The following is a 27720-nucleotide window of genomic DNA, read 5'->3' as shown; positions in this document are numbered from 1 at the left end:
TCTCTATATTTAAGACTGATTTTTTGTCTTTTTTCTTTGTTCATAGTTTCATTTCTTAAATTCCACATATGAGTGAAATCATATAGTATTTGTCTTTTTCTGACTGACTTATTTCACATTATACTGTCTAGATCTATCCATGTTGTTGCACATGGCAAAATTTCATTCTTTTTTATAGCACACAAATACACCACATCTTTATCCATTCATCAATTGATGGACACTGGGGCTGCTTCCATAATTTGGCTATTGTAAATAATGCTGCAGTAAACCTAAGGGTACATATATCCTTTCCAATTAGTGTTCTCATATTCTCTGGGTAAATACCCAGAAGTGTGATAACTGGATCATATGATAGTTCTATGGTTAATTTTTTGTGGAATCTCTATACTGTCTTCCACAGTGGCTGCACCAGTTTGCATTCCTACCAACAGTGCACAAGGGTTCCTTTTTCTCCACATCCTCTCCAGTACTTGTTTCTTGTGTTTTTGATTTTAACCATTTTGACAGGTGTGAGGTGATATCTTATTGTGGTTTTGATTTGCATTTCCCTGATGATGAGTGATGTTTAGCATCTTTTCATGTGTCTGTTGGCCATCTGTATGTTCTTTGGCGAAATGTCTGTTCATGTCTTGCACCTATTTTAATTGGATTATTGGGGGGAGGTAATTGAGTTGTATAAGTTCTTAATATATTTTGGATATTACGCCCTTATCAGATATATTATTTGCAGATATCTTTTTCCATTCAGTACATTGTCTTTTGTTTGGTTGGTTGTTTTCTTTGCTGTGCAAAAGCTTTTTATTTTGATGTAATCCCACTAGTTTGTTTTTGCTTTTGTTTCCTTGCCTTAGGAGACAGTCTAGAAAAATGTTGCTACAGTTGATGTCAGAGAAATTACTGCCTGTGCTCTCTTCTAGGATTTTTATGGTTTCAGGTCTCACATTTGGGTTTCTAATCCATTTTGAGTTTATTTTTGTGTATAGTGTAAGAAAGTGGTTCAATTTCAGTCTTCTGTATGTAGCTGTCCAGGTTAACCAACCCCATTTGTTGAAGAGACTGTCTTTTTCCCATTGCAAATTCTTGCCTCCTTTGTTGAGGATTAATTGACGAAATACTCATGGGTTTATTTCTGGGCTCTCGATTTTGTCCCATTGATTTGTCTGTTTTTGTGCCAGTACCATACTGTTTTGATTACTACAGCTTTGTAGTATATATTGTTATCTGGGATTGTGTATCTTCAGTTTTGTTCTTCTTTTCAAGATTACTTTGGCTATTCAGGGTCTTTTGTGGTTCCAGTCCTGTGAAAAGCTGTTGCTAATTTGATAGGGATTGCATTAAATCTGTCGATTGCTTTGTGTGGATATGGACATTTTAACAATATTTTTTCTCTCAATCCATGAGCATGGAATAGCTTTCCAATCATCTTCAATTTCTTTCATCATTGTTTTAGAGCTTTCAGAATACAGGTCTTTCACCTCCTCGGTTAAGTTTATTCCTAGGTATTTTATTTTGTTGGGTGCAATTGTAAATGGGATTTTCTTAATTTCCTTTTTGATTATTAGTGTATTTAAATGCAACAGGTCTCTGTATATTGATTTTTGTATCCCACAACTTTACTGAATTCATTTATCAGTTCTGGTAGTTTTTTGGTGGAATCTTTAAGGTTTTCTGTATATAGATAGTATCATGTCATCGGCAAATAGTGACATTTTACTTCTTCCTTACCAACTTGGATGCCTTTTATTTCTTGTCTGATTGCTGTGGCTAGGACTTTCAGTACTATGTTGAATACAAGTGGTGAGAGAGGACATCCTTGTCTTGTTCCTGATCTTAGGGAGAAAGCGTTCAGCTTTTCACCATTGAGTATGTGTCACAGACTTCTTTATACCCTGACCAGAAATGGGATCATCTATTCATGTAATACAGTATTGTAATAATGGTGGCTTACATTTTTTGTATACTTTTCCCATGTGCCAGAAACTTTTCTAAGCCTTTATATCCTCAAAATACCCCTAGTAGGAAGGTACTATTATTACATTATTGCTGTTATTACTTTCATTTTATACCTGAGGAAACAGAAGTACAAAGAGGCATTGAAAGTTATACAGTTAGTAAACATCAGAGCTGGGAGGTAGGGTACACTCTTGATCACTAAATTCTGCTGCCTTTCAAATTTTATGTTATATGTTTTCTCATTTTTATGTTTTAATGAAATTGTAAATGAATATATATGGTATGACTTTTTCTGAATGCTAGTCTCAGAAAACTTGTTCTCATATGTGACACCACTAAAGAGGTCACTAGACCTGGCCCCTCTAGATTTGTCCCAAATTATTGTATATCAAACATAAGAAACATAGTACTCATGCATATGCTTTTTTCCCCCCAAGGTGTGACATTCCAGCAGGAAGTCCTCAAAATTCAGTCTCATTACTGGATAGTTGTGCCTTGTAAAAATATTATTAATGCCATTTTACACCAGTAAGTTAATATTCACTATTATATCACTAAGTCTTGCACAGTAGGCAATTTATAAATATTTATTGAAAGAATACAGATATTTGGAGAGAGGATCTGTTGTAGCTTTGCTAAGGATGACAATAACACAGAGACCCCTAAATTAAATATAAAAGGAAGTCATTAGGGGAAGTATATGCTGTTCTATGTACATGGCTTATAAAGAATTAATGTTCAGTTTGGGGTATAAGCCTTTGAGGGATACTATTGAATAGAGATCCAGAGAAGTATATAAAGATTCTGAGGAATCTGAGGTGCCTGGGTGGCATGGTTGGTTAAGCATCTGACTCTTGGTTTCGACTCAGGTCCTGATCTCAGGGTCATGAGATAGAGCCCTGCATCGGGCTCTGTGCTTGGCACAGAGTCTGCTTATTTCTCTCTCCCTCTCCCTCTGCCCCCCTCCCTTCCCTCTCGCTCTCTCAAATAAATAAATAAATCTTTAAAAAAAAGATTCTGAAGAATCTTGAATTATGAGGTGAGTCTCAAGAGAGGAGATGATAGTCTTCAAATAATAAAACAAAAAAATTGTATGTATATTTTACTTTCTTAATTTTATTTAATTCTTATAAAATCCCTTTTGTAGAGGTGTTATCTCCTTTTGGGTTAGGATATATGCTGGGTGCTGTAACACATATATTAAAAAGTAATAAATGGCCTAAAAGGTATAGAAGTTTATTTCTCTCCTATAAATTCCAAGCTGATGTGGTGGCTCTGCTCTGTCAAGTTGTCAGGGGCCCTGGCTTTATCTTGTTGCTCTGTCATGCCCAGTATTGTTCTCATCCACAGGGACTAAGTTAGTTCACCCCACATCCGAATTCTAGCCACTAGAAAGAAGGAAAGGGGAAGGGGAGGTCCCTATTGCCCAGAGCCCATTGACCAGAACTTAAGCAGAAAGCCACATCCAGCCCCAAGAAAGGTTGAGAAATGTAGTCTTTGCTGGATGTCAAGTGCCCAGAAAAAGATTCAATTATGATAAAGAGAAGGGGAGGACAGATATCAGGGGACAGTTAGCCTCGATCACACCACTGTTTTGTTTTGGGTTTTGTTTTAAGTAGGCTCCATGCCCAGCGTGGAGCCCAACACGGGGCCAAAGTCACAACCCTGAGACCAAGACCTGAGCTGAGGTCAAGAGTCAGGATGCTTGGGATGCCTGGGTGGCTCAATCGGTTAAGCATCTGCCTTCGGCTCAGGTCATGATCCCAGGGTCCTAGGACTGTGTCCCGCATCGGACTTCTTGCTCAGTGGGGAGCCAGCTTATGTGTGCTCTCTCTCTTTCTCTCTTTCTCTGACAAATAAATAAAATCTTTAAAAAAGAAAAAAAGTCAGATGCTTAACTTACTGAGCCACCCTGGCACCCCTATCACATCACTGTTTTAGAAATGAGAAAGTTGATCCTCAGAAAAGCAACATAATTTGTTCCAGGTCACAAATCAATTAAATGAAAGATTTTTGAAAGACTGTCCCATAAAGAAGGAATAGGCTTATGCTGGGTGCATCAGAGGACAGAACCTAGGATCACTGGGGACATGTTAAAGAAGGCATGTCTCTATCCAGTATAATATTAGAAAAGTAATCTCTAATATTTAGAGGAATACAGGAGTGAATAGGCTACCTCAGTACCCTGTCCTTTTGTCAGGAATGCTGTCCTTCATTAGAAGGATTGGTGACATAGATGGTGCTCATGGCTCTTTCTGACTCCAGGATTCTATGATTAGGCTTTCAGTTGTATTTCCTAATAATGCTCTTCCTAAATCACCCATTTTAGCCAAGACTGGTCAGCTTATAGCAGCCAAATGTTTGTGTGTTTCTATCCCCTTGGTGCTCTCCTTTTCCCACCTCTTCTTCACCATTCTTGTAGTTGATTCAAATTCCAACCATTCTTCAAGAACTAAATCAAATGTCTCATTGGCTTTATGCCCATACCTGTCCCAACCTACAATCCACCCACTGCTTGCCTGCAATGTTTACTACACATACTTTGTCCTTAACAAATGTCGGTTGTCTGTTGAATTCGATGAAATCTTTCCTCACTGTCCCACTCTGATTTTACCTCTCACTCAATTCTTATAATTCTTGTTTCTACCCACTAGTCATTTTACCCAAATTTGTCCTTTTAATTGCCTTTATGAAAAATTTCCATGCAGTGTAAAATTTACAGTAGTAAAAAATAAATACAAGAAAAGGTAGAAAGAAGTGTTTAACTGGTTTTTTTGGCGGGGGGCAGGGGTGCAATGGAAGAGAATTCCTTAGCAAGGTTTTGAAAAAAGTCTAGCTGGAGAAGGAAATGAAATGACAGAAGGAACAGTACATATACACAGTGGCAAAGAACGGGCATGGTATGTACTGGGAGCACTATGAATACAGATTTACTCCGCTATCCAACGTAGAACATTCCTATGAAATCTTTCATAAGCCAGTGGCATAAGGCAGAGAGTACCACCCCCCCTTTCCAAAAATTCACATTCCGGCACTTCACATTTAGGAAAGATCCACCTTATTCTAGTAACAGTTTTTTCTTGAAAGCAAAAATCCTCTTCAGATTTCTTTCATTTAGCAGGCACCAATGTAGGTCTTTTTAAATGTGAAATGGCAAGACACAAGCTTTCAGAAAGTGAGGGATACCTGTGTGTAGCATTTTCCACCCTTATTTATGGTTCTGCTTTTTGCAGTTTCATTTACCATAGGTCAGCTGCGGTAAGGAAGCAGATGATCCTCCCTCTAACATTTGGTCAGAAGGTCAGCAGTAGCCTAAGGCTATGTCACAATGCCTCTGTCATTTGCCTCACTCATCACAGACATTTCATCATCTCACATCACAAAAAGAAGGGTGAGTATAGTACAATATTTTAAGAGAGACCACATTCACATAACTTTTGTTGCTGTATATTATAATTCTGTTCCATTGTTAGTTATCTTTGTCAATCTCTAACTGTGCCTAATTTATAAATTAAACTTTATCATAAGTATGTATGCATAGGAAAAAACATAGTACACATAGGATTCCATACTATCGGATTTCAGGCATCCAGTGGGAGTCTTGGAACATATCCCCCACGGATAAGGCGGGAGGGGGAGGGGCGCTACTATAATTGTGTATTACTGCTGACACATAAAGAGAGGGAGAGAGAATGGTCTCTAAAAGGAGTCTGGACTTAATTTTGATACTGTAGGATCTACGGAACCAAAAGCAGAGGAGTGACTTATGCAGTTAGTAGATTGGCTTAAGGCTGGAGTTTAAGAGAATTCTCATCTGACAACCTTAGCTTTCTCAGTAGCAACTGCAAAAGGGAGAAAAGGAACATGAGGATAATGATAAAAGATCAGAAAAGCTTCTATAAGTGAGGAGAGAAAGCTGACCAAAGACAAATCCAAAAGGCCCAACTAGAATTTAAAACATAACTTTAGGGGCACCTGGGCACCTCAGTCAGTTAAGCATCCCAACTCTTGATTTTGGCTCAGGTCATGATCTCAGGGTCCAGAGATCAAGCCCCGTGTTGGGCTCTGCACTGATCATGGAACCTGCTTGGGATTCTCTCTCTCTCCCTCTGCCCCTCCCCCCATGATTGCACTCTCTCTCTCTCTCTCTCTCTAAAAAAACCCATGAATTTTAGTGATGGCAGTGTGTGTATGTTCATGCATTTTTCTCCAGCAGTGCTCATAGGTTTGAGATAGGAAAAAATGGATAGAAGGTTTCATCGAGGTTTAGATGTTGTAGGTATGTGAAAAGGCCAAGGAGGCTAGGGAATTAGAGTGTTGGTGAGAAAGGAATTTTAAGCAGTCGCTCATGGGGTCCACCCTTCATAAGGAAAGAAACCAGGCCAGGAAGATAGATAGGAAAACAAAATGGTTAGAAGATGCAGGCCTCAGTGATTGTAAAGAAAAGTATGTGTGAAAGGAATGAGGTTGTGACAGAGTTGCTGGAATCAGAGATGTGCTCAGGGAGCAGGATCCACATCTCCCACCAGAGGGTATATTTGTTACAATTGATGGACCTACATTGACACATCATTATCACCCATGATGAAACCCATGGTTTTCATTCAGGTTCAGTCTTGGTGTTCTATATCATGTGGGCTTTGACAAATGTGTTCTGACATGTATCCACCCTTACAGTATACAGAATAGTTTCAGTGCCCTAAAAATCTTTGTCATCTATTCATCCCTCCTTTTCCTTAACCCCAGGCACCTTGGATTAGCCTTTTCTAGAGTGTCATATACTTGGAATCATATAGTAGGTAACCTTATTCAGATTGGCTTCTTTCACTCAATAATATGCTTTTAAGGTTCTTCCATGTCTTCATAGCTTGATAGCTCATTTCTTTTTATCACCAAATAATAATTAGGTAGTCTGAATGTACCACAAATAATCTGTTCACCTACCATTCACTATTTGTGTGTGTGTGTATACATCATTTATATATATATATTATATATATATTATATTATATATTATATATATTATATTATATATTATATATTATATTATATATTATATATTATTATTATATATATTATTATTTATATATATTTTTGTTTTTTATGTATTATATATTTATATATTTTTTATATATTGATTTTATATATATAATTTATGAATTTGAGTATATTTATTTATATATGTTAATTTATATAAAACTCCATTTATAAATTCCATTTATGTGAGTTACCTAGGGTGGTCATATTCATAGAGACAGAAAGTAGAATGATGGTTGCTAGGACCTCGGGGGAGGAAGGAATGGGAAATTGTTTAATGTGTACAGAGTTTCACTTTTACAAGAGGAAAAGAGTTGTTAGAGATTTGATACAATATGAATGTATTTAAGACTACTGAACTGCACACTTAAAAATGGTTAAGATAGTAAATTTTATGTTATGTGTATTTTACCATAGGTTTTGGTTTTTTGGGTTTTTTGGTTTTGGGGGGTTTTTTTGAGAGAGAGAATGGGGGGAGGGTCAGAGGGAGAAGGAGAGAGAGAATCTCAAGCGGACTCCACACTATGTGTGGAGCCTGAGACAGGGCTCAGTCGCACAACCCTGAGATCATGACCTGAACCAAAACCAGGAGTTGGACACTTAACTGATTGAGCCACCCAGACGCCCCTTTACCACAATTTTTAAATGAATAAGTATTTCAGCCCCCCCCCCCCAATTTTTATTAGATCAGGCCAATTATTTACATATTTAAGTAAAGTTGATTAGTATTAAGAAGAATGTTTTCTCCTTTTTAAACTTCATAATACAGGAACATTTTGCCATGAATTTTCTGCAATAGCATTGATGAGTCCATTCAGTCATTCTGCAAACTAATGTGATCTAATAAAATTAAGACAAGTAGGTTTATGTAGTAATTAATTTTTACTTAACTTTCTCCCATTTGTATTTGTGCTTATTTAAGCCATTTTTGCTTGTACTGTAAGTCTTGAGATATATTTTGTTCATCAACAAATAACATTTATTGATAATATTATTTCAGATTTATCTTTTATTAAATGTATTACCTTAATAAATTTGTTCTTTTTTTGAAGATTTTTTAAAACTCATTTGAGAAAGAGACACAGACAGCATCAGAGAGAGAGCGAGCAGGAGCAGGGGGAAGAGCAGAGGGAGAGGGAGAAGCAGACTCCTCACTGAGCAGGGAGCCTGATGTGGGGCTCCAACCCAGGACCCTAGGATCATGACCTGAGCTGAAGGCAGATGCTTAACGGACTGAGCCACCCAGGCACCCCAATAAATTTGTTCTATGAAAGTACTGTATAGGACATTTACTTTCATCTTTTGCATGAGCCCTTTTCATTGTCTCAAATGATATATCCATCATAACAATTTATGAATATATTATAATAAAATAATATATATTAATATATGTAATAATATAATTGTTACTATAAACATAGGTATAAAATATAATTTTTATCATCAAAAAGTCTGTAGTTTAGGGGCACCTGGGTGGCTCAGTTGGTTAAGCAACTGCCTTCGGCTCAGGTCATGATCCTGGAGTCCCAGGATCGAGTCCCGCATCGGGCTCCCTGCTCGGCAGGGAGTCTGCTTCTCCCTCTGACCCTCCCCCCTCTCATGCTCTCTCTATCTCATTCTCTCTCTCAAATAAATAAATAAAATCTTTAAAAAAATTTTTTTTTAAATTTAAAAAAATTAAAAAAATTTAAAAAGTCTGTAGTTTAGTGAGAGATCCTGATGCATATATTGTTAAATACAATATAGGGCAGAGTGACAAAGTCTACAGTAAATGTACAAATCGAATTGTATGGCAGTTCAAAGGAGAAAGGGAGCTATGAATTCTGACTGAGAAAATAGGAAAGACTCCTTAGAAGAGGTAGTGTGTGAACTAAGCTTTGAAAGATTAGTAGGACTTATCCAGTAGGGGGGAAATGGGATGGTAGAATGTCCAGCATTTTGACTTTAATAACTTTTTGACTTGCATTTATTATTAAAAACCGTCTTAAAGAGCAGTACATTAATACTGAATCTTCATCAGGAAAGCATTTTCTAGTGCAGCCACTTTGTAAAACAGACTGGCAATTCCTCAGATGTTAAACAGAGTTCCATATGATCTAGCAGTTCCTCTAATCTACCCTAGAAAACAAGTCAACACAGTGGCGCCTGGCTTGTTCGGTTGGTGGAACATGGGACTCTTGATCTTGGGGTTGTAAATTTGAGCCCCACTTTGGGCATACAGATTACTTAAAAATAAAATCTTTAGGGGCACCTGCGTGGCTCAGATGGTTAAGTGTCTGCCTTCGGCTCAGGTCTGGGATCAAGCCCCACGTTGTGGTCCCTGCTCAGCGGGGAGCCTGCTTCTCCTTCTCCCTCTTCTCTTCCCCCTGCTTGTGCTCTCTCACTCTCTCTCTGTCAAATAAATAAATAAAATCTTTTTTTAAATAAATAAATAAGTAAAAATAAAATATTAAAAAAAAAAGAAAAAACATGTCAACACAGGGGCGCTGGGTGGCTCAGTCATTAAGCGTCTGCCTTCAGCTCAGGTCATGATCCCAGGGTCCTAGGATTGAGCCCCACATCAGACTCCTTGCTCAGTGGGAAGCCTGCTTCTCCCTCTCTCACTCCCCTTGCTTGTGTTCCCTCTTTTGCTCTCTCTCTGTCAAATAAATAAATAAATCTTTAAAAAAGTAAGTAAAATTCTATAAAAAAAAATGTCAACACAAACACTTATACAAGACTTTTCATAGCAACATTAATCATAATGGTCAAAAGTCAAAACAACCCCAATGTCTGTCAGCTGATCAAATGGATAAATGTGGGACACCTGTACAATGGAATATTACTCAGCAATAAAAAAATGAAGTACTGATACATGCTACAACATGGATGAACCTTGAAAACATCATGCTAAGTGAAAGAAACCATAACAAAAGGCTACATATTATATGATTTCCTGTTCTGGGCATTTCATATAAATTCAGCCTATTGAGACAGAAAGTAAATTAGTAGTTGCCCAGGCCTAAAGGGCTGGAGGGAAAAGGGCAGTGACTGCTGATGAGGTTTCTTTTGGAGGTGATGAAAATGTTCTAAAACAGATTGTGGTGGTTTCACAATCTGAATACACTAAAAACCATTGAATTGTACATTTTAAATGGATGAATCATATAGTGTAGGAATTATATCTCAATAAAGTTGTTTTTAAAAAGCATTTTCTGGTGCACCTGGCTGGCTCAGTCCATAGAGCATGCAGCTCTTGGTCTCAGGGTTATGAGTTCAAGTCCATGTTGGGAGTGGAGCCTACTTAAATAATAAAAACAAAAATAAATAATAATAGGGGCACCCAATAGGGGTGGCTCAGTCGGTTAAGCATCTGACTCTTGATTTCAGCTCAAGTCGTGGTCTCGTGGATTGTGAGATTGAGCCCCATGTCAGCCTCTATGCTGGGCGTGGAGCCTGCTTTAGATTCTCTCCCCCTCCCTCTCCCCCACTGCTTATGCTTGCGCTCTTTCTCTCTAAAATAATAATAATAATAATAAATAAAAAAGCATTTTCTGACAAAACTCTATTAAACCAATCTAAGTCCTTGGACAGTTTTCTATACAGTTCATTCTTTCATTTAACAAATAATCATGTGTCTACTATGTGCCAGGCACTATTCCGGGCAGTTGAACTATTTCTATTACTTTTCACTTCAGTTTTTCGTAAAATTATTTTTCTTGGTGATTATTCTCTTTATATATTTTGCAATAAACATGAGTTATAAAACAAGTATAAAAATTATAATATCCTAATTTTTATTAATCTGTTAGAATGTGTATAGTAGCTATTTTTTTATAAAGTCCAGTTTCTCCGGATCAGATTTTACATGTCTAAACTATGTTAAGAGGGGTGCCTGAGTGGCTCAGTCCTTTAAACGTAGGACTCTTTGTTCTAGCTCAGGTCATGATCTCAGGGTCATGAGATGGAGCCCTACGTTGGGCTCTGCACTCAGTGCAGTCTGCTTGGAATCTTTCCCTCTTCCTCTCTCTCCCCCCCAGCTCATGCGCAGGTGCGCGCTCTTGCTCTCTCTCTCTAAAATAAACTGTGTTAAGAATTAATTTTTGTGGCAGTTCATATAGCCAAAAGCAATTTTAATCATTTTAGCTAGTGAGTTATTTTAGCTACTTTTTTCAAAAAGATTTATTTATTTATTTGGGGGAGAGAGCATGAATGCTGGCCCGAGAGTGAGGGGAGGGGCAGAGGGAAAGAATCTTCAAGCAGACTCCCCCCTGAGCATGCAGCCCCTCACAGGGCTTGATCTCAAGACCCATGAGACCATGACCTGAGCCAAAAACTAAAGGTCAGCACCTAATGGACTGAGCCACCCAGGTGCCCCTTTAGCCACTTTTATGTTTATTATTGATACCAATAATATTGATTATATTTGGATTAAAAAAAAAACTTCTAGAATTTTTCTTTCTTAGCTAAACCAAGAGAAAATTTTGAGCATTGCCCTCCAGCTCTATATCATGGTTTAGGGAGCAAAGATCTTCAGGGTCAAAATGTCCTACTTTGGGGTAGGAGAGAAACAGACTTGATAAGCAGGAGCACAGAACCATAAAAGTGGACAGTGTTGAGAGCATGTCTAGGTAGTGAAGCTGAACAGCAAATGTTTGGGGGCTGTAGTGAAGGACAAGACAGCATCAGGAGCCAGATTTTGGTAGGCCTTGGATGCCATTCTGTGAAGACAGAATTTTATTCTGTATGCAGTATGACCTTGAACCCACCATACCCTTTTTTTCTGATCCTAAAATTAATTCAAGATCAGTATAGAAAATTTGTAGGAAAATACATAAAATTACAAAGATGAAAATATTACCCATCCAAGATAATTACTGTTAAATTTTTGAAATTTACCTTTCCAGTTTTTTCCAGTTCATTTTTTACACAGTTGAAGCCAAATTACATACACAATTTTTATTCTGCTATTTTTTTTACTATTATAAGCATTTTCCACATTATTAAACACTTTAGCATATTATTTTAATAGTGCCATACATAATATTTTTTCATGAATGAACTATAAGTAACAATTCTTCTGTTTTGGATATTCCTATTGCTTTCAATCTATTCCTCTCTTGCCCATTCTGAGCTCTCTCCCATGAACATTGGAATGTGAGGTAAAGCAAGGTCTGTGATGATGTATGGTAGGCAGCTGAAAGTTTATGTCTGAAACTGAGCACAGTAGTCAGGATTGCATAACTAGATTTTTAAATAATCCACATGGACAGGTAATTAAAGCCAGAGATAGCATATAGAATAAAACATAAAGGCCAGAGGATAGAACCTTGGTAGATGAAGATCTAATTAAGGAAAATGAGTCCAAAATTTTCAAGAGGAATGTGGTATCACAGAAGCTAACTGAGGAAAAATCTTGAGAGAGTGTCCAGCTCTGCCACTGTATGAGAGATAGAGTGGTATAAGAGCTGCTCTCTTTATTTGAAAATCAGCAAGTCTGGTGAACTTTTTTTTTTTTTTGAGGAATGATTAACATATTAGTTTCAGATGTACAATGTAATGATTTCATACTTGTATACGTTACAAAATGATCGCTACAGTAAGTCATCTGCGACCATAGTTACAAAAAATTTTTTTTCTTATGACGAAAACTTTTAAAATCTACTCTCAGCAATTTTCAGATATGCAATACAGTATTGTTACTATAGTCACCATGCTGTACATTATATCTTTGTGACTTCTTTATTTTATAACTGAAAGTTATCCATTTGATCCACTTATCCATTCATATGTCAGGACACTTAGGCTGTTTCCATATCTTGGCTATTGTAAATAATGCTTGTTTGTTATTGTAAATAATTTTTGTTTTGGGGGTTTTTTTTCTATAAATACTCAACAATGGAATGGTTTTATGGTAGTTTTATTTTTAATTTTTTGAGGAACGTCCATACTGTTTTCCATAGTGGCTGTACCAATTTACATTCCTACCAACAGTGTACAAGCATTTCCTTTTTCCACATCCTTACCAGTACTTATTTCTTGTCTTTTTGATTCTACCCTTTCTGACAGGTGTGAAGTGATAGCTTATCGTGGTTTTGATTTGCATTGCCCTGATGATTAGTGATGTTGAGTATCTTTCCCTATACCTGTTAGTCATCTGTATGTCTTCTTTGAAAAAATGTCTATCCATTTCCTCTGCCCATTCTTTAATCAGGTTTTTTGTTGTTGTTATTGAGTTGTAGGAGTTCTAATTCTGGATCTTAACCCCTTATTGGATATATGATTTGCAAATATTTTCTCCTATTCAGTAGACTGCCTTTTCATTTTGCTGATGGTTTCCTTTGCTCTGCAGAAGCTTCTGAGTTTGATGTAGTGTTGTTTGTTTTTGTCGCCTTTGTTTTTGGAGTCAAACCTCAAGAATCATAGTCAAGATTATGTCAAGGAGCTTACCCAGCTGTCTTCTTCTGGGAGTTTTATGATTCCAAGTCTCATGTTCAAGTCTTGAATCCAGTTTGAGTTAATTGTTGCGTATTGTGTAAGATAGTGGTCTAATTTCATTCTTTCGCATGTGGCTGCCCAGTGGTGAACTTGAGAGAGTAGTCTCATTAGAGTCATTGGGGCAGAATCCAAGTTTCGTGGAGTCAGGGGGTGGGCAGATGGTGAAGCAGCCGAAGTGTCGAGTGTAATTGTGTTTTGGGAACTTTGTTGATGAAGAGGAGAAGAGGAGAAAAGTGAATCAGGTAAAAGGGGGAAAACAGGACAAAACAATAGCTTTATGTATTTATTTTTAGGATTGAGACCCAAACATGATTCTAGGCTGGGGCAAAGAAACAGTGTAAGAGAAAATAGGGGTAGAAATATTTAAAACAAACCCATGATTGAACACTTTTCTGTTATCTCAAAGAAAAAAAGAAGTTTCTGTCCTGAAACCTGGTTTCAGAAGAAATTCTCAGGCTTCTCCTAATCAAATGCTATTTCCAAACATTGTGGCTTAGAAACTAGCTTACACCCAAGTCTGATTTTATCTTAATGAAATGAGGAAGTAACCATAGTATTGATTTTGGACCTTACATGTTTGCTTCATTTCATTTTCGTGAGTCATCATTAGCATAGCATTGGAATAAACTAGTGACATTTTCTTTCTAGTTAAAATTTTATATATTTCCTTGTTCACAGACTGCAAGCACATTTCAAAGGCAAATTCTGGGAATTTTCTAGTGCTGGTGTCTAAAAAAAGTTGTTGACTTTTTTTTTAGAAAAGTTGTTAACATTTTATCTTCTATTGTTATCTTTTGAGGCCAGTTCAGGGTCCCATAAGGTTGTTTTTTTTTTTTTTAAGTGTCACCTCTGTGTACCATCCTGGACACGAAAGTCTCTGCATTTTGGTCATTTCTTATGGGATAGAATGACTTTCAGAAAGCTTAAATGACTGTCTTCCTTGGAGTGTCCTATAGACATCACTATTTTCTCTGCATCCAAGGCAGAGACAGTTTTAGAAATAACAGCCCCAGAAACATAGAAAAGATTGTTCATAGTCCCTGCAAAAGAAAATAATTGGTTCCAAAATTTTGCTTATAGGCTAAATTAGTAAAGAACCTTTTAAAAGCAACCATAAATTTCCTTTATAATTTCTATTAATGCATTTCTATTCATGGAAAAATTAACTCAGTCATTAAGTTACTAATACAGATGATAAGCATTTGTAATTATATACAACTGAGCACTATAAGCTCTCTCATTATACTAATATAGTGTAAGCCTTCATGAAGCAACTAGGAATTCAGTAATACCTGCAATATTAGCTCTTGCCAGTTCCTCATTTGAGAAACTATATATTAGTGCCAACTGATAATAAGCCAAAATGAATCTGACAGTAATTTTTACTAAGGTCACCCATATAAAACCAGCATACAAAAAAAAAAAGAAAAAATTGAGAAGATATTTAAAATATTCATTGCAGTTTTTCTAACTCACCTACTGTGACCCCCCTGGGGTTTCCTTCCATGTGAGGAATGGTATCAGACCTGTCAAGCAATGCAGTGTGATGCATAATCACAGAGCTTACACTGACTGTGGTCACAGTCAGCAGGAGATACCATGGTGGGTCTCTGCCACTCAAGAAATCTCCCAGCCCACGTGCTCAGTATAGTCCTTCTGTTCAACCCCTAACCGCATCCTTTCACTGCCACCCAGATCTCTCCCCTCTTCCATCTCGTCCCCAGGCCTCCCTTCAAAGTAGCACTCACTAGACCGTGTTGCCGTGACTTTTATTTTAATTCACTTCTTTTGCCTGAGTTTTTCCTTATTATTATATCATTATCATTATTTTAAGAATTACCAAAATAGCCAGAGTAGAGCCTTCACAGCACAGTTTTCCTGCTATTTTGTCACATTCCAACTGTGTCACTGGCTCATTTCACTCCCAATCTCAAAAATGTAAGCATTCTACATTCTTCTCCTCCTTATCTGTATCTCCAAATCAGTCCTGATGGCCTGTGCATGTTGTTTTGAATTCACTACTTAATATCACTGTAGCAGATAAACCTCCTCTGATACTCTAGAGCTCCCTTTCAATAATTTATGCTTGTGAAAATACCCAAGGGGGAGTATATTTTTTAATATAAAAAATATATTTTTAATATATTTTTAATATATTTTTAAATATAATTTTAATATATATATTTTAATATAATTTTTTAATATATTAATAATATTTTAATAAAAAGTTCACTAAAGCCCCATCTTTCTTGCTCTTAGTATTGTTTATTTGCAAGGCACCTCCAGACACTTATAAAATGTCCCAGGAGTTTATCGAAACAAGAGAATCGTTTTACCCAGGGACTCAGGAATTGTATCATAGAAAAAGCTTTTGAGTGGTCTGGATTCATAACATTTTGTTCTTTACACAGTGCTATATATATATAAAATATATATAAGTAATATAATAAATAATTATATATCATATATGTAATTTATATGATAAATAGATAAATTAAATATTTAATTTTTGGGCACCTGGGTGGCTCAGTTAAGTGTCCAACTCTTGATCTCAGCTTAGGTCTTGATCTCAGGGTTGTGAGTTCAAACCCCACATTGGGCTCCACGCCAGGCATGAAGCCTACTTAAAAAAAAGAGAGAGAAAGAAATTAGACTTGAGCCCATCTTCTGAGCCTGAAGTTTGCTCCCTGTCCAGTAGACTGTGTAGATGAGGTTGGATGGTAGGAAAAGGACAGAGCACGTTTGGGAGGCACCTCAAGGGAGAGAGGCTGTTATCTTTTACACATGTTTTTAGAGTGTTCAGAAAGAACCCAAAAAAATGTCATTTTGTTCAAAAATAAAGTATTTTGAAAGAACAGGTAACCTACTGACTTGGTTTCTTGCCCTTTTTTTTGATTCGTAAGGTCTAACTTTTAATTCATTTTTCTTATTCTTACACAACGCAAGTGTCTTATTCAGAAAGGGTACCTGAGTGATAACTTTTTGCTTTGCTTTGCTTTGTTGTTGTTTTGGGTTTTTTTAGTCCCTGCATGTCTGACAGAATATCCTTTTTTCCTTCAGACATGATGCATAGTTTGGGCTAGGTATAGAATCCGCAGTTCACATCTGCTTATTAGTTCTATAAAGTTAATCCCTTTTCCCTTTGTTTTTAAGAGTTGTGGAGAACATATATTCATTCCTATGTACATAACTTGATTTTAAGTACATGTGTTCATGAAGGATTTCACCTTATTGAAATAGGGAAGCTTTGTGTAGTTTTCTCTTTTTTTTTTTTCCTCAATTAAAGATTTGATTTATTCAAGTACCCAAAAACATTCTACAGTGGAAACTGTTTTATTAGACTCCATGGCCCACGCACATACTGCCACACGGTTTTCAGAAGACTTGAAATGCCACTGATAGTTTAAAAATTGTACACCTGGTGGAAAAATGAGGAAGACAATTTAATGTTGCATCTGGATCCAGAGGTGCATCAAATTAAACGACCGCTCCCATTAGCAAACAGGTGTTTCACGATGATATCCAGGAAGAAATGGTTGGTGATAGACAATTCAGAAATGCTTCCCCAAAAGGCAGATGGTTCTTTAAAAAGTTTCAGATCACAGCCCATGCAGAAAACACTGATGCCCAACACACTGAATCTCGGTCCAGGAAACATGGGTCTTTCGGGTTCCACATGGCTGGGGTGCCCCTACAATCATGTTTCTGTGCTGTAACTATGAGGCTCCTTTATACCAGACAGAGAGCGGGTGGGGTCTGTACACCATCAGTCATCGTGGATGGCAGTGTAAAAAATGATCCAAATGACCATGAACAAAGCAAAAGATGTCATAAACCCTTCTTTTGTGAGCTCCCACGTGCCACCATATTCTTCCTCACCCGTCTGTAGGTAGTTGCTGAAGCAGAAGTACAGGACTCCTGCATTGATTAGGCAGAATTCTGCTATTCCCAGGAAACCCCGCAATGCTCACACTCCCCAAATGACACCTAGGACCACAGAGATGATCTGTCAGAACCAGTAGATCACATCTAAAAATTCATCCTTGTCCTCCCAGGCCATGTAGCTCCACAGCACCTTGCTCCAGACAGAGACTTTGAGGGCCCCGTTGGCCAGCTGCGGCTGAGGCAGCTCCTTTTTTTTTTTTCTTTTTTTTTTTAGTTTTGTGTAGTTTTCATTAAATTTTCCCAAACTGTCCTGTGTATTCTTAAATTTGTAGTATAAGGTCTTTCCTTAGATTAGGAATGGGTTTTTTCTGTTACTTCATTGTTTTATTGTGCTTTCTTCATCTGTACTGTCCTTTCTAGAAGGTAGGGAACTAATGCTATGTAGAATGTGTATATTTACAGCAAAATAAATTAATTTTCTTGGATGATAAAATAGTCTTGTCAAAAATACTTATTTTGATACATGGGAATCATGAAATTTTAGCATCTAGTTTAACACTTATTCCTAAATGAAGAAGTTGAAGCCCCAGTAGGTTAAATGATTAGTCACAACTCACCTAGTTTATAATAGAAAACACCTTGGTTCTCTATCCTTTGCTCTTTCCATATATCATCCTGCTTTTCTTTCACTGGCTCTTAAACTGAGAAGTTATAAATGGAAAAACTATATGTTAACTGACAGGTGAACTGGGTGCTAGTCTTCCTTTTTTATATTATTCAAATGGTTTCTATTAAGTGTTTAGAAATGTGATCAAAAAGTATATAGAAAAAATAATCTATGACTATACATATGGGAACTTAAAAAATACATGTCTCTTTAGGTGAACATAAATTCATATTTTACTCATAAAAACAGCTACTCAGTTATCATACTATAAAAATTGGCATAATTTTGCATACTTTTTTTTTTAATGACTTTTCTTGTTAGGACATCTGCTAAGTTACTGAATGACAATCTTTCTTTTTCTTTTTTTTTTTTTTAAGATTTTTATTTATTTGACAGAGAGAGACACAGTGAGAGAGGGAACACAAGCAGGGGGAGTGGGAGAGGGAGAAGCAGGCTTCCCGCAGAACAGGGAGCCAATGCGGGGCTCAACCCCAGGACCCTGGGATCATGACCTGAGCCGAAGGCAGATGCTTAACAACTGAGCCACCCAGGCGCTGTGGCAATCTTTCTTGCATGAGGCTACAAAGACTTTTTTTTAATGTATTCAGCAGATTATTAACAAGCAAGTATTCAAACATTTATTTGGGGACCTACTGTATGTCAAGTAGTAGTGTGTGTTTCTAAATGAAATTTCTCATCAGAACAGTTCTGGGGTGGGGAGCCTGGGTGGCTCAGTCGGTTGAGCATCTGACTCCTGATTTTGGCTCAGGTCATGATCTCAGGGTTGTGGGATTGAGCCCCCGCATCAGGCTCCATGCTCAGCAGGGAGTCTGCTTGAGATTCTCTCCCTCTCCGGGCGCCTGGATGGCTCACTTGGTTAAGTGACTGCCTTCAGCTCAGGTCATAATCCTGAAGTCCCAGGATCGAGTCCCACATCGGGCTCCTTGCTCAGCAGGGAGTCTGCTTCTCCCTCTGACCCTCTCCCCTCTCATGCTCTCTCTCACTCTCTCTCAAATAAATAAATAAAGTCTTTAAAAAAAAAAAAAAAAGATTCTCTCCCTCTTCTGCTCCTCCCCCACCCACTCCTGCTCACGCTATCTCTCTCAAATAAACAAATAAAATCTTGAAAAAAAAAATTCTGAGCAGTGAACAGTGAGCTGTTGACGAACTTGCCTGCATTACAGCATGTTCTTTTCTCTTTCCTTCCTCATGATGAAAGAGGAGCCCCTTCTTCTGTAGAGAGCCAATCCCCCCAACTATTGTCCATTTCACATCCGCTCTGACATTCTCAGAGATGGGTCCTCTCTGGTGCCATTATTCATACCTCCTCAAATCTTTGACTTTTTCTCTTTAGTGGTTCTTTCCTATCAGTGCTAAAACATGCTTAAGTCTCCTGCATGTTAGTTGAAATCTTCTTTCTACCCCATGTCCCCATCCGACTGCCACCTTCGTCTTCTCCACTTTATTACTACTGTCTCTACCTCCTATAGTAATCTGCCTTCCACCCTCACCTTTGCACTGAAACTATACTTGCCAGTGTTATCAGTGACTTCATTGTTGCTGCTTTTTCATCATTATCTTACCTGCCCACTCTGCCACATTTGATATTCTGGGGCAACGCCTTCTTAAAAATCTTTTCCTTGGTTTCGGTGACAAACAGGATCTCCTTTGCTTCTCCATTTACCCTTTGGTCTCCTTCACCTGCCCCCTTCTCCTCCCATACCTTACATATCAGTGTTCCCTAGAGTTCCAGACTCCGCTCTCTTCCCTTCCTACTCTACCCACTCTCCCTGAATGGCCTTATCCATTCCCATGATCTCAGTGACCATTAACATGCTGAGGACTTAACATTTGTATTTTGAGCCCTGCCCTCTTTTTGAGTTCTAGGTCTCTGTATCTGTCTACCTACTGGACATTTCCAAAGGAGGGACTCTCAGGCTCCTCAACCTCAAAATGTCCAAACTCTGGATCATCATTTCCTACATTGTCTAACACTACCAGCAGAATGAATGAATGAATGATGAATGAATGAAAATCCCCTGGGCTCAATTTTTTTCCACTGAATGATAGTACTGTCCACCCAGTTACACAAGCCAAAAATGCCTCTAGAATGCGAGAGATTCATGTACGCCTAGTGTTGTAATTAAAAGTCACAGTTTTTACGGATCTCATTTATTCTTGGAGTTTTAAAATATTTATTTTTGCTTCAGTTCCCAAAGGTTCATTTTCTCATGAATCTATATCTCTTAGAAAATAGAAACCTCCATTGACTATTGAAGAAAATTCCCTACTTATAAATTTAATCATTATTTCTCTCTGGGCGGCAAATGCAAGTAGATGTAGAACTACTTACATTCTTTTTTTTTTTTTTAAAGATTTTATTTTATTTATTTGACAGAGAAAGACACAGCGAGAGAGGGAACACAAGCAGGGGGGAGTGAGAGAGGGAGAAGCAGGCTTCCCGCGGAGCAGGGAGCCCGATGCGGGGCTCGATCCCAGGACCCTGGGAACATGACCTGAGCTGAAGGCAGATGCTTAACGACTGAGCCACCCAGGTGCCCCAACTACTTACATTCTTAATAATAGCAACTTCTAACATTTATTGAGATCCACTATAAGGCACTGTTCTAAACACTGTAATAATTCACTTAGTTTCCAAAAACTCCCTTGACTTGTGGGTCCTGTTACTACCCCTGTTTCTGGAGGAGGAAACGGAAGTGCAGCGAGGTTAGGGAGTGTGTCCAGTGTGAGAGCCGGCAAGTAGCAGAGGCAGGATTTGAACCCAACCAGACTGGCTCTGGATACAAGCACTTCACCTCCCTGCAGTAATGTTGTCTGGCAAAACAGCTTGCATTCCTCACAGCAGTTTTTGATCACTGTTTCTGAAAAGTTAAAAATACTTCAAATTCCAAGATATGGCATAATTTTAAATATATGTGTAGAGTATACATATGCAAGTTATTCTTAGAATATTAAATAATGCAGTTTGCTGGTACAGTAAGTTACAAAAAGTGGATCCATAATTTTCACTCTTTATTAATTTTTTAAAGATTTTTTAGATTTTTTTTAACTCTTGAAGGATAAACAGTGGCCATAGCAACATTTATCTTCTTTTAAGTCCTTTGCTTACGTATTTCACAATCAGCAACTTTATCGTTTATCTTAGAAATACTTGACTTTCCACAGTATCAACATAAATCCTATTCTCTTGCTTTGTTTCTTGAAAGTGGTTAAGCAACCATATAAAACTCATAGGAGATTAATGACTCACATAACGGAAAACATTACTAAATGTGACTTTTGTCTCAGTTGCCAAGTAGTCTGAGTTTGTTTCCATGGTAACCCTTCAGTATAACAAACTGTCACGAACTAGCTTTGCCACTTTGTTTGTTTGTGTAGTTTGGACAGCTTTCTGTCAGCTGTGTGTCTATGCATGTATATTTGCGTGCATGTATACACAGGAAAGATTATGACAAAAAAATTCTGAATAATTGCCTTGGGCATACAAAATTTTTCCTTTATTTAGAGAAATTGTTGAATACTTTAGGGCTATTACTCTGATGATATAAAATCGAAAAGATTGCCTAAATTATCATCTTTTTCTACTTGAATTCCTTTTAAGAAGGGACATAGCTATTTTTAAGCTTATAAATTTTTAAAATTTGTTTCAAATATCGGTTCATTTGAAATATGTGTAATCATAGAAGCATCTGCCAGAGACAAGGCAGAAAAAAAAGGAAAGTAGGACTGCATCCTAGGAGATGAGGACTGAACGGAATGATGGAGGAAGCCAACTCGGTCAGTTCTTGCCAGCCCCTCTCCTGGGTGGCAATACTCTAGGATACAGAATGCAGACACAGAGGCATTCAGGGAACCAAGGTAGACCGCATCATACATGACACCAGGCTTCACCTGAAGGCTGAGTTGGGGAATGATTTCTAGAGCAGGTCATGACTAAACTAAGTGAGTAAGAATTAAATTGGTAAATCTAGGGAGTTGAAAGGGAGAGTAGACAGCATACAGAGGAAAGAAAACCTCATGAACAAGGCATACAAATGAGGAATAGTGTGAAGTAAATTGGGATTGACAAGCAGTATGAGACAGAAAGGGTCAAGAGAGGGGCACCTGGGTGGCTCAGTCGGTTAAGCGGCTGCCTTTGGCTCAGGTCATGATCCCAGAGTCCTGGGATCGAGCCCCACGTCGGGCTCCCCACTCAGTGGAGAGCCTATTTCTCCCTCTCCCTCTGCCTGCCTCTCTGCCTACTTATGCTCTCTCTCTCTCTATCAAATAAATAAATAAAATCTTTAAAAAAAAAAGGGGGGTCAAGAGACTAAAGATAAGCAGGGACCTAATCATGGCCATGTTAAGTAGGTTGGAGGTAATCCTCCAAGATATGGGGAACTGGTGAAGGATTTTATTATTTTTTTAAAGATTTATTTATTTATTTTGGGGTAGGGGGAGAGCCAGAGGGAGAGGGAGAGAGACTCTCAAGCAGACTCTGCGCTGAACACAGAGCCGATCTCGGGGCTTGATCCCACAACCCTGAGATCAGGACCTGAACCAAAACCAAGAGTCAGACACTTAACTGACTGAGCCACTCAGGTGCCCTGTCGGTGAAGGATTTTAAACAGAGGAATGACATTTTGAAATTTGTATTTTAGAAGGAGCTCTCTGGTAGCAATGAGAAAGGTAGATTTGAGTGAGGACCATTTAGGAGGCTGTTGCCATATTTCAAGGAAGAACTATTGAGGGACTGAATTAGGGTAGTGGTGCTAGACACAGAAAAGGGGTTGATTTAGGAAAAATCGTGAAGTAGCATAGGCAGGAATCAGTAGCTGGGACTGTTTATTTGTGACTAATGCATGACATTTATTCATTCAGTCAACAAATATTTATCTAGTGTTTACTGTGGTTGGCAGTGTATTGTCCAGAGTGATTTTCTGGGCTCTTATTTTTGCCTTCATCATTTCTGAGTTTCTACTCCAGTAAGGATTCTTTGTTGTGTGACATCATGAGTTAATTAATGATCATGTACACTTTTCATAGCCTTAGTTCATCCCAACCTGATCTCTTGGTTCATTAGACTTTCTTACTCTCACATAAGAACCTGTTCCAGAGTGTTAGCTTATATGTCAGTCTACTACTTGGGAGACAGTATTCATGTGTCTGGATAGTGTCTTAATTCCCTGCAAGTGGATCTGAGCTTATCTGTGGCTTCATTGGGTGGGGCTGTACAGGTCATGAAAAATATATACAATATATACAAAAATATGCACAAAACATTTCATCCATAATATTTGATTTTATCTTTTAGTTTTATTGAAGTATAATTGACAAATTAATTATATATGCTTAAGATGTACAGCTTGATGGGGTGCCTGGGTGGCTCAGTCAATTGGGTGTCCAACTCTTGATTTCAGCTCAGGTCATGATCTTAGTCCTGGGATCGAGCCCCACATTGGGCTCTGCACTCAGTGGGGAGTCAGCTTGAGATTTGCCCTCTCCCTCTGCCACTCCCCCGACTCATGCATGCACTCTCACTCTCTTGCACTTTCTCTCTCTCACAGAAACAAATAAATCTTTAAAAAAATGATGTACAACTTGAGATGTTTAGATTTATGTATACATTGTGAAATGATGACCACAATCAAACTAATTAACATATCCATCACGTCACATAATTACCTGTTTTTTCTGGTGAGAATATTTAAGATCTACTCTTTTAGCAAGTTAGAAGTATGCAATACAGCATTATTAACTATGGTCACCATGCTGTACATTAGATCTCCAGAACTTATTCATCTTTCTAACTGAATTCGGTACCCTTGAGCCAACATCTTCCCCATTTCCCCACTTTCTAACTCCTGGCTGCCACCATCCTCCTCATTGAGTTCCACTATTTTAGATTCCACATATAAGTGAGGTCATGCAATATTTGTCTTTCTGTGTTTGACTTACTTCACTTTGCATAATGTCCTCCACCCTTACCCATATTATCACATTTACTTCTTTTTTGTGGCTGAATAACATTCCTGTGTGTGTGTGTGTCACACATTTCTTCAGTCATCCCTCAACAGACACAGGTTGTGTCCATATCTCAGCTATTATGAACAATACTGCAGTGAACATGGGAGCAGAAATATCTCTTTAAATATCAATTACATTTCCTTTGGATATGTACCCAGAAGTGGAATTGCTGGATCATATGGTAATTCTATTTTTAATTTTTAAGGAACCTCCATACAGTTTTTCATAATGGCTATACCAATTTATATTCCCATCAACCATGTAGGAGAGTTCTTTTTTTTCACATTCTTTTTTTTTATAGATTTTATTTATTTACTTTTGAGAGCGAGAGAGAGAAGGGCTGAGAGAGAAGCAGACAACCCACTGAGCAGGGACCCCAATGGAGGGCTCCATCCCAGGACCCTGAGATCATGACCTGAACCAAAGGCAGATGAATAACCGACTGAGCCACCCAGGCGCCCTTTTTTCCACATTCTAACCAACGCTTTTTTTGTCTTTTTGATAACAGCCACTCTAATAGGTGTGAGGCCATATCCCATTGTGGTTTTTGATTTGCATTTCTCTAATGATTAGTGATTACAATCATATATCTGTTGGCCTTATATCTTCACTTGAGAAATGTCTATTCAAACGTTTTTGCCCATTTTTTAATTGTGTTGTATGGAGGTTTTTTTGTTTTTGCCATTGAGCTGTTTGAGTTTCTTATATATTTGAGACTTTAACCTCTCATCAGATACATAGTTGGAGAATATTTTCTCCCATTCCGTAAGTTGCCTTTTCATTCTGTTGATCATTTCCTTTGCTCTGCAGAAGCTTTTTAGTTTGATGCAGTCACTTATCTATTTTTGCTTTTGCCTGTGCTTTTGGTGTTATACCCAAAAAAAATCATTGCCCAGACCAATGTCAAGAAGCTTTTTCTCTATTTTTTTCTAGTAGTTTTACTGTTTTAGGTCTTAATGTGTAAGTTTTTAAATCCATTTTGTGTTGATTTCTGTATATAGTATGAGTCCAATTTCATTCTTCTATTGTGAATAACCAGTTTTCCTAGCACCACTGTCCTTTTTCCATTATGTTTTCTTGGCACTCTTAATCAAAGATCAGTTGAGTGTAAGTGGGTGGAATTATTCCTGAGCTCTCTATTCTGTTTCACTGGTCTATATTTCTGAGGGGTTTTTTTCCCAATACCATACTGTTTTTATTGCTGTGACTTTGTAATACATTCTGAAATCAGAAAGTGTGATGCCTCCAGCCTTGTTCTTCTTTCTCAAGATTGCTTTGGGGTCTTCGTGGTTACACAGGAATTTTGGGATTGTTTTTTTCTAGTTCTGTAAAGAATCCCATTGGGATTTTGATAGGGATTGAATTAAATCTCTATATCACTTTGGGTAGTATGGACCTTTTAACAATATTAATTCTTCCAATCCATAGGATGCCTTCCCATTTGTTTGTATCTTCATTACTTTCCTTCATCAGTGTTTTATAGTTTTCAGTGTACAAGTCTTTCACCTCTTTGATTAAATTTATTTCTAGGTATTTTATTCTTTTTGTTGCTATTGTGAATGGGATTGTTTCCTTAATTTCTTTTTCAGGTAGTTCATTGTTCATGTATAGAAACACCACAGATTTTTTTTTCTTATTTTGATTTTGTATCCTGCAATTTACTGAATCTGTTTATTCTGACAGTTTTTTTGGGGGGGTGGTCTTTAGGGCTTTATATATATATGATCATATTGTCTGCAAATAGAGCTAATGTTACTTCTTTCTTTCTGATTTGGATGCTTTTATTTCTTTTCTTGACTAATTGCTCTGGCTAGGATTTCCAGTACTATATTCCAGAAGTGGGGTGAGAGAGGGCATCCTTGTATTGCACTAGATCTTAGAGGAAGAGCTTTCAGGTTTTCCTTACTGATTATGATGTTAGCTGTGGGCTTTTAATATATGGTCTTTACTGTATTGAGGTAAGTTGCTGCTATACCAATTTTGTTGAAAGTCTTTATCATGAGTGGATGCTGCAGAAAAAGCGTGCCAAATTTAATCTATTCAGATGATCATGTGGTTTTTTTTTTTTAAGATTTAATTTTTTTATTTGACAGAGAGAAGGAGAGAGAGAGAACAAGCAGGGAGAGTGGCAGACAGAGGGAGAAGCAGACTCCCCTATCTTTTGGAAGAGTTTAAGAAGGATTGGTAAAAATTTTCCTTTGAGTGTTTGATAGAATTCTCCTAAGAACTATCTGGTCCCGGGCTTTTTGTGGGGGTGGTTGTTCAAAAGTTTTTGATTATTGATTCAGTCTCCTTATTTGTTTTTGATCTGTTCAAGTTTTCTGTTTCTTCTTGATTCAGTTTTAGCAAGTTGTATGTTTCTAGGAATTTATTGATTTCTTCTAGATTATCTAGTTTGTTAGCATATAACTTAATAATAATCCCTTATGATTCTTTTTATTTCTGAAGCATCTGTTTTAAATGTCTCTTTTTTCCTTTTTTTAAAGATTTTATTTATTTATTTGAAGAGAAAATGAGATAGAGAGAGCATGAGAGGGGGGAGGGTCAGAAGGAGAAGCAGACTCCCTGCTGATCAGGGAGCCCAATAAGGGACCCGATCCCAGGACTCCAGGATCATGACCTGAGCCGAAGGCAGTCGCTTAACCATCTGAGCCACCCAGGCGCCCCGTGTCTCTTTTTTCATTTCTTATGGTCTTCACTCTTTTTTTCTTAGGCTAGCTATGAATTCCTTGATTTTGTTTATTTTTTTTCAAAAAGTCAACTCTTGGGGCACCTGGGTGGCTTCAGCTCGGGTCATGATCCCAGGGTCCTGGGATTGAGCCCCGCATCAGGCCCCCTGCTCAATGGGGAGCCTGTTTCTCCCTCTCCCTTTGCAGCTCCCCCTGCTTGTGCTCGCTCTTGCTCTGTGTCTCTCTCTCTCAAATAAATGGATAAAATCTTTAAAAAAATAAGAATATCAAGCCCATGTTTTTTTTATTTCTGTGAGTACTTTTTAGTTCCTTATATGTTCTGTTTTATAGCATCCTATTCCTTTATGGTAGATGCAATTTCTGTCTCTCTGAGAATCTTTTTTTCTTCTTCCAGCATAGACTCTGTTTTTTAAAATTTGCCTTTTTGCTATTCATTCTGGTCTCAGTTTGTTCATATTAAGAGACATTCTTCAAGTGTTTGCTCATATTTAACTGTGAGGCAGTTAAAGTTGCTTAGAGGCTTTGTGCATGTAGAGAGTGTTCATTGATTCAGGTTTTTACTGTAGATTGAGCTGGCAGAGTCATTTTGTAACCTCCAACATTCATCTCATTAGAGCTTTTTTGGGGGGTCTGGTTGAATTCCGCAGAGAATGTTCTTCTTACGTCTTCTTAAAGAATATATCCTGAGAAGCCAGATTAGGGGAAGAAGGTTGGAAGTCTTAGCATTCAATAAGTCCATCTTTCACCCTGGGTCCACCCTGCCCCCCACCCAGTATGGTCATTCTATTTTCAATACCTGCCCTCAGGTCATGTAACACAGAGATCCCTCTGTTGTACCTCATCAGGAGAATAAATCTTCTGCAGGAGTCAGGAAGATCTGAGGGCCTCTTTCTAAAAGAGTTTTCAATCAGTTCTTCTGCCATTTGTCCCTCCTTTGTTCCACTTAATGCTAATTTAAGATACCTGCTCTTGGCTTTCACC

The 27720-nt window shown here is 37.8% G+C and overlaps 1 protein-coding gene and 1 pseudogene across 3 annotated transcripts in view; one reads left to right on the top strand and one right to left on the bottom strand.

Moving 5' to 3' along the window:
• The window catches only part of EEIG2 (EEIG family member 2), an 86572-nt gene that overhangs the window by 11884 nt on the left and 46968 nt on the right, over positions 1-27720 (top strand). The window contains exon 1 of one of the 3 annotated variants that reach the window (XM_064588726.1): positions 5202-5347. The exons of the other annotated variants lie outside the window; for them this stretch is intronic. Coding sequence (XP_064444796.1) covers positions 5277-5347 — 71 coding nt within the window. The 5' untranslated portion in view covers positions 5202-5276. Of the gene's footprint in view, positions 1-5201; positions 5348-27720 lie in introns of those variants that run through there. 3 annotated transcript variants of the gene reach the window in all.
• Positions 17210-21359, bottom strand: LOC123858507 (GEL complex subunit OPTI-like; annotated as a pseudogene).

Source organism: Mirounga angustirostris, unplaced genomic scaffold, assembly GCF_029215605.1.
Source record: "Mirounga angustirostris isolate CCGP_5_RB_7025 unplaced genomic scaffold, mMirAng1.0.hap1 SCAF_4, whole genome shotgun sequence".
In the NCBI taxonomy this organism is placed as follows: Eukaryota; Metazoa; Chordata; class Mammalia; order Carnivora; family Phocidae; genus Mirounga; species Mirounga angustirostris.
This window is presented reverse-complemented; position numbering and strand designations above follow the sequence as displayed.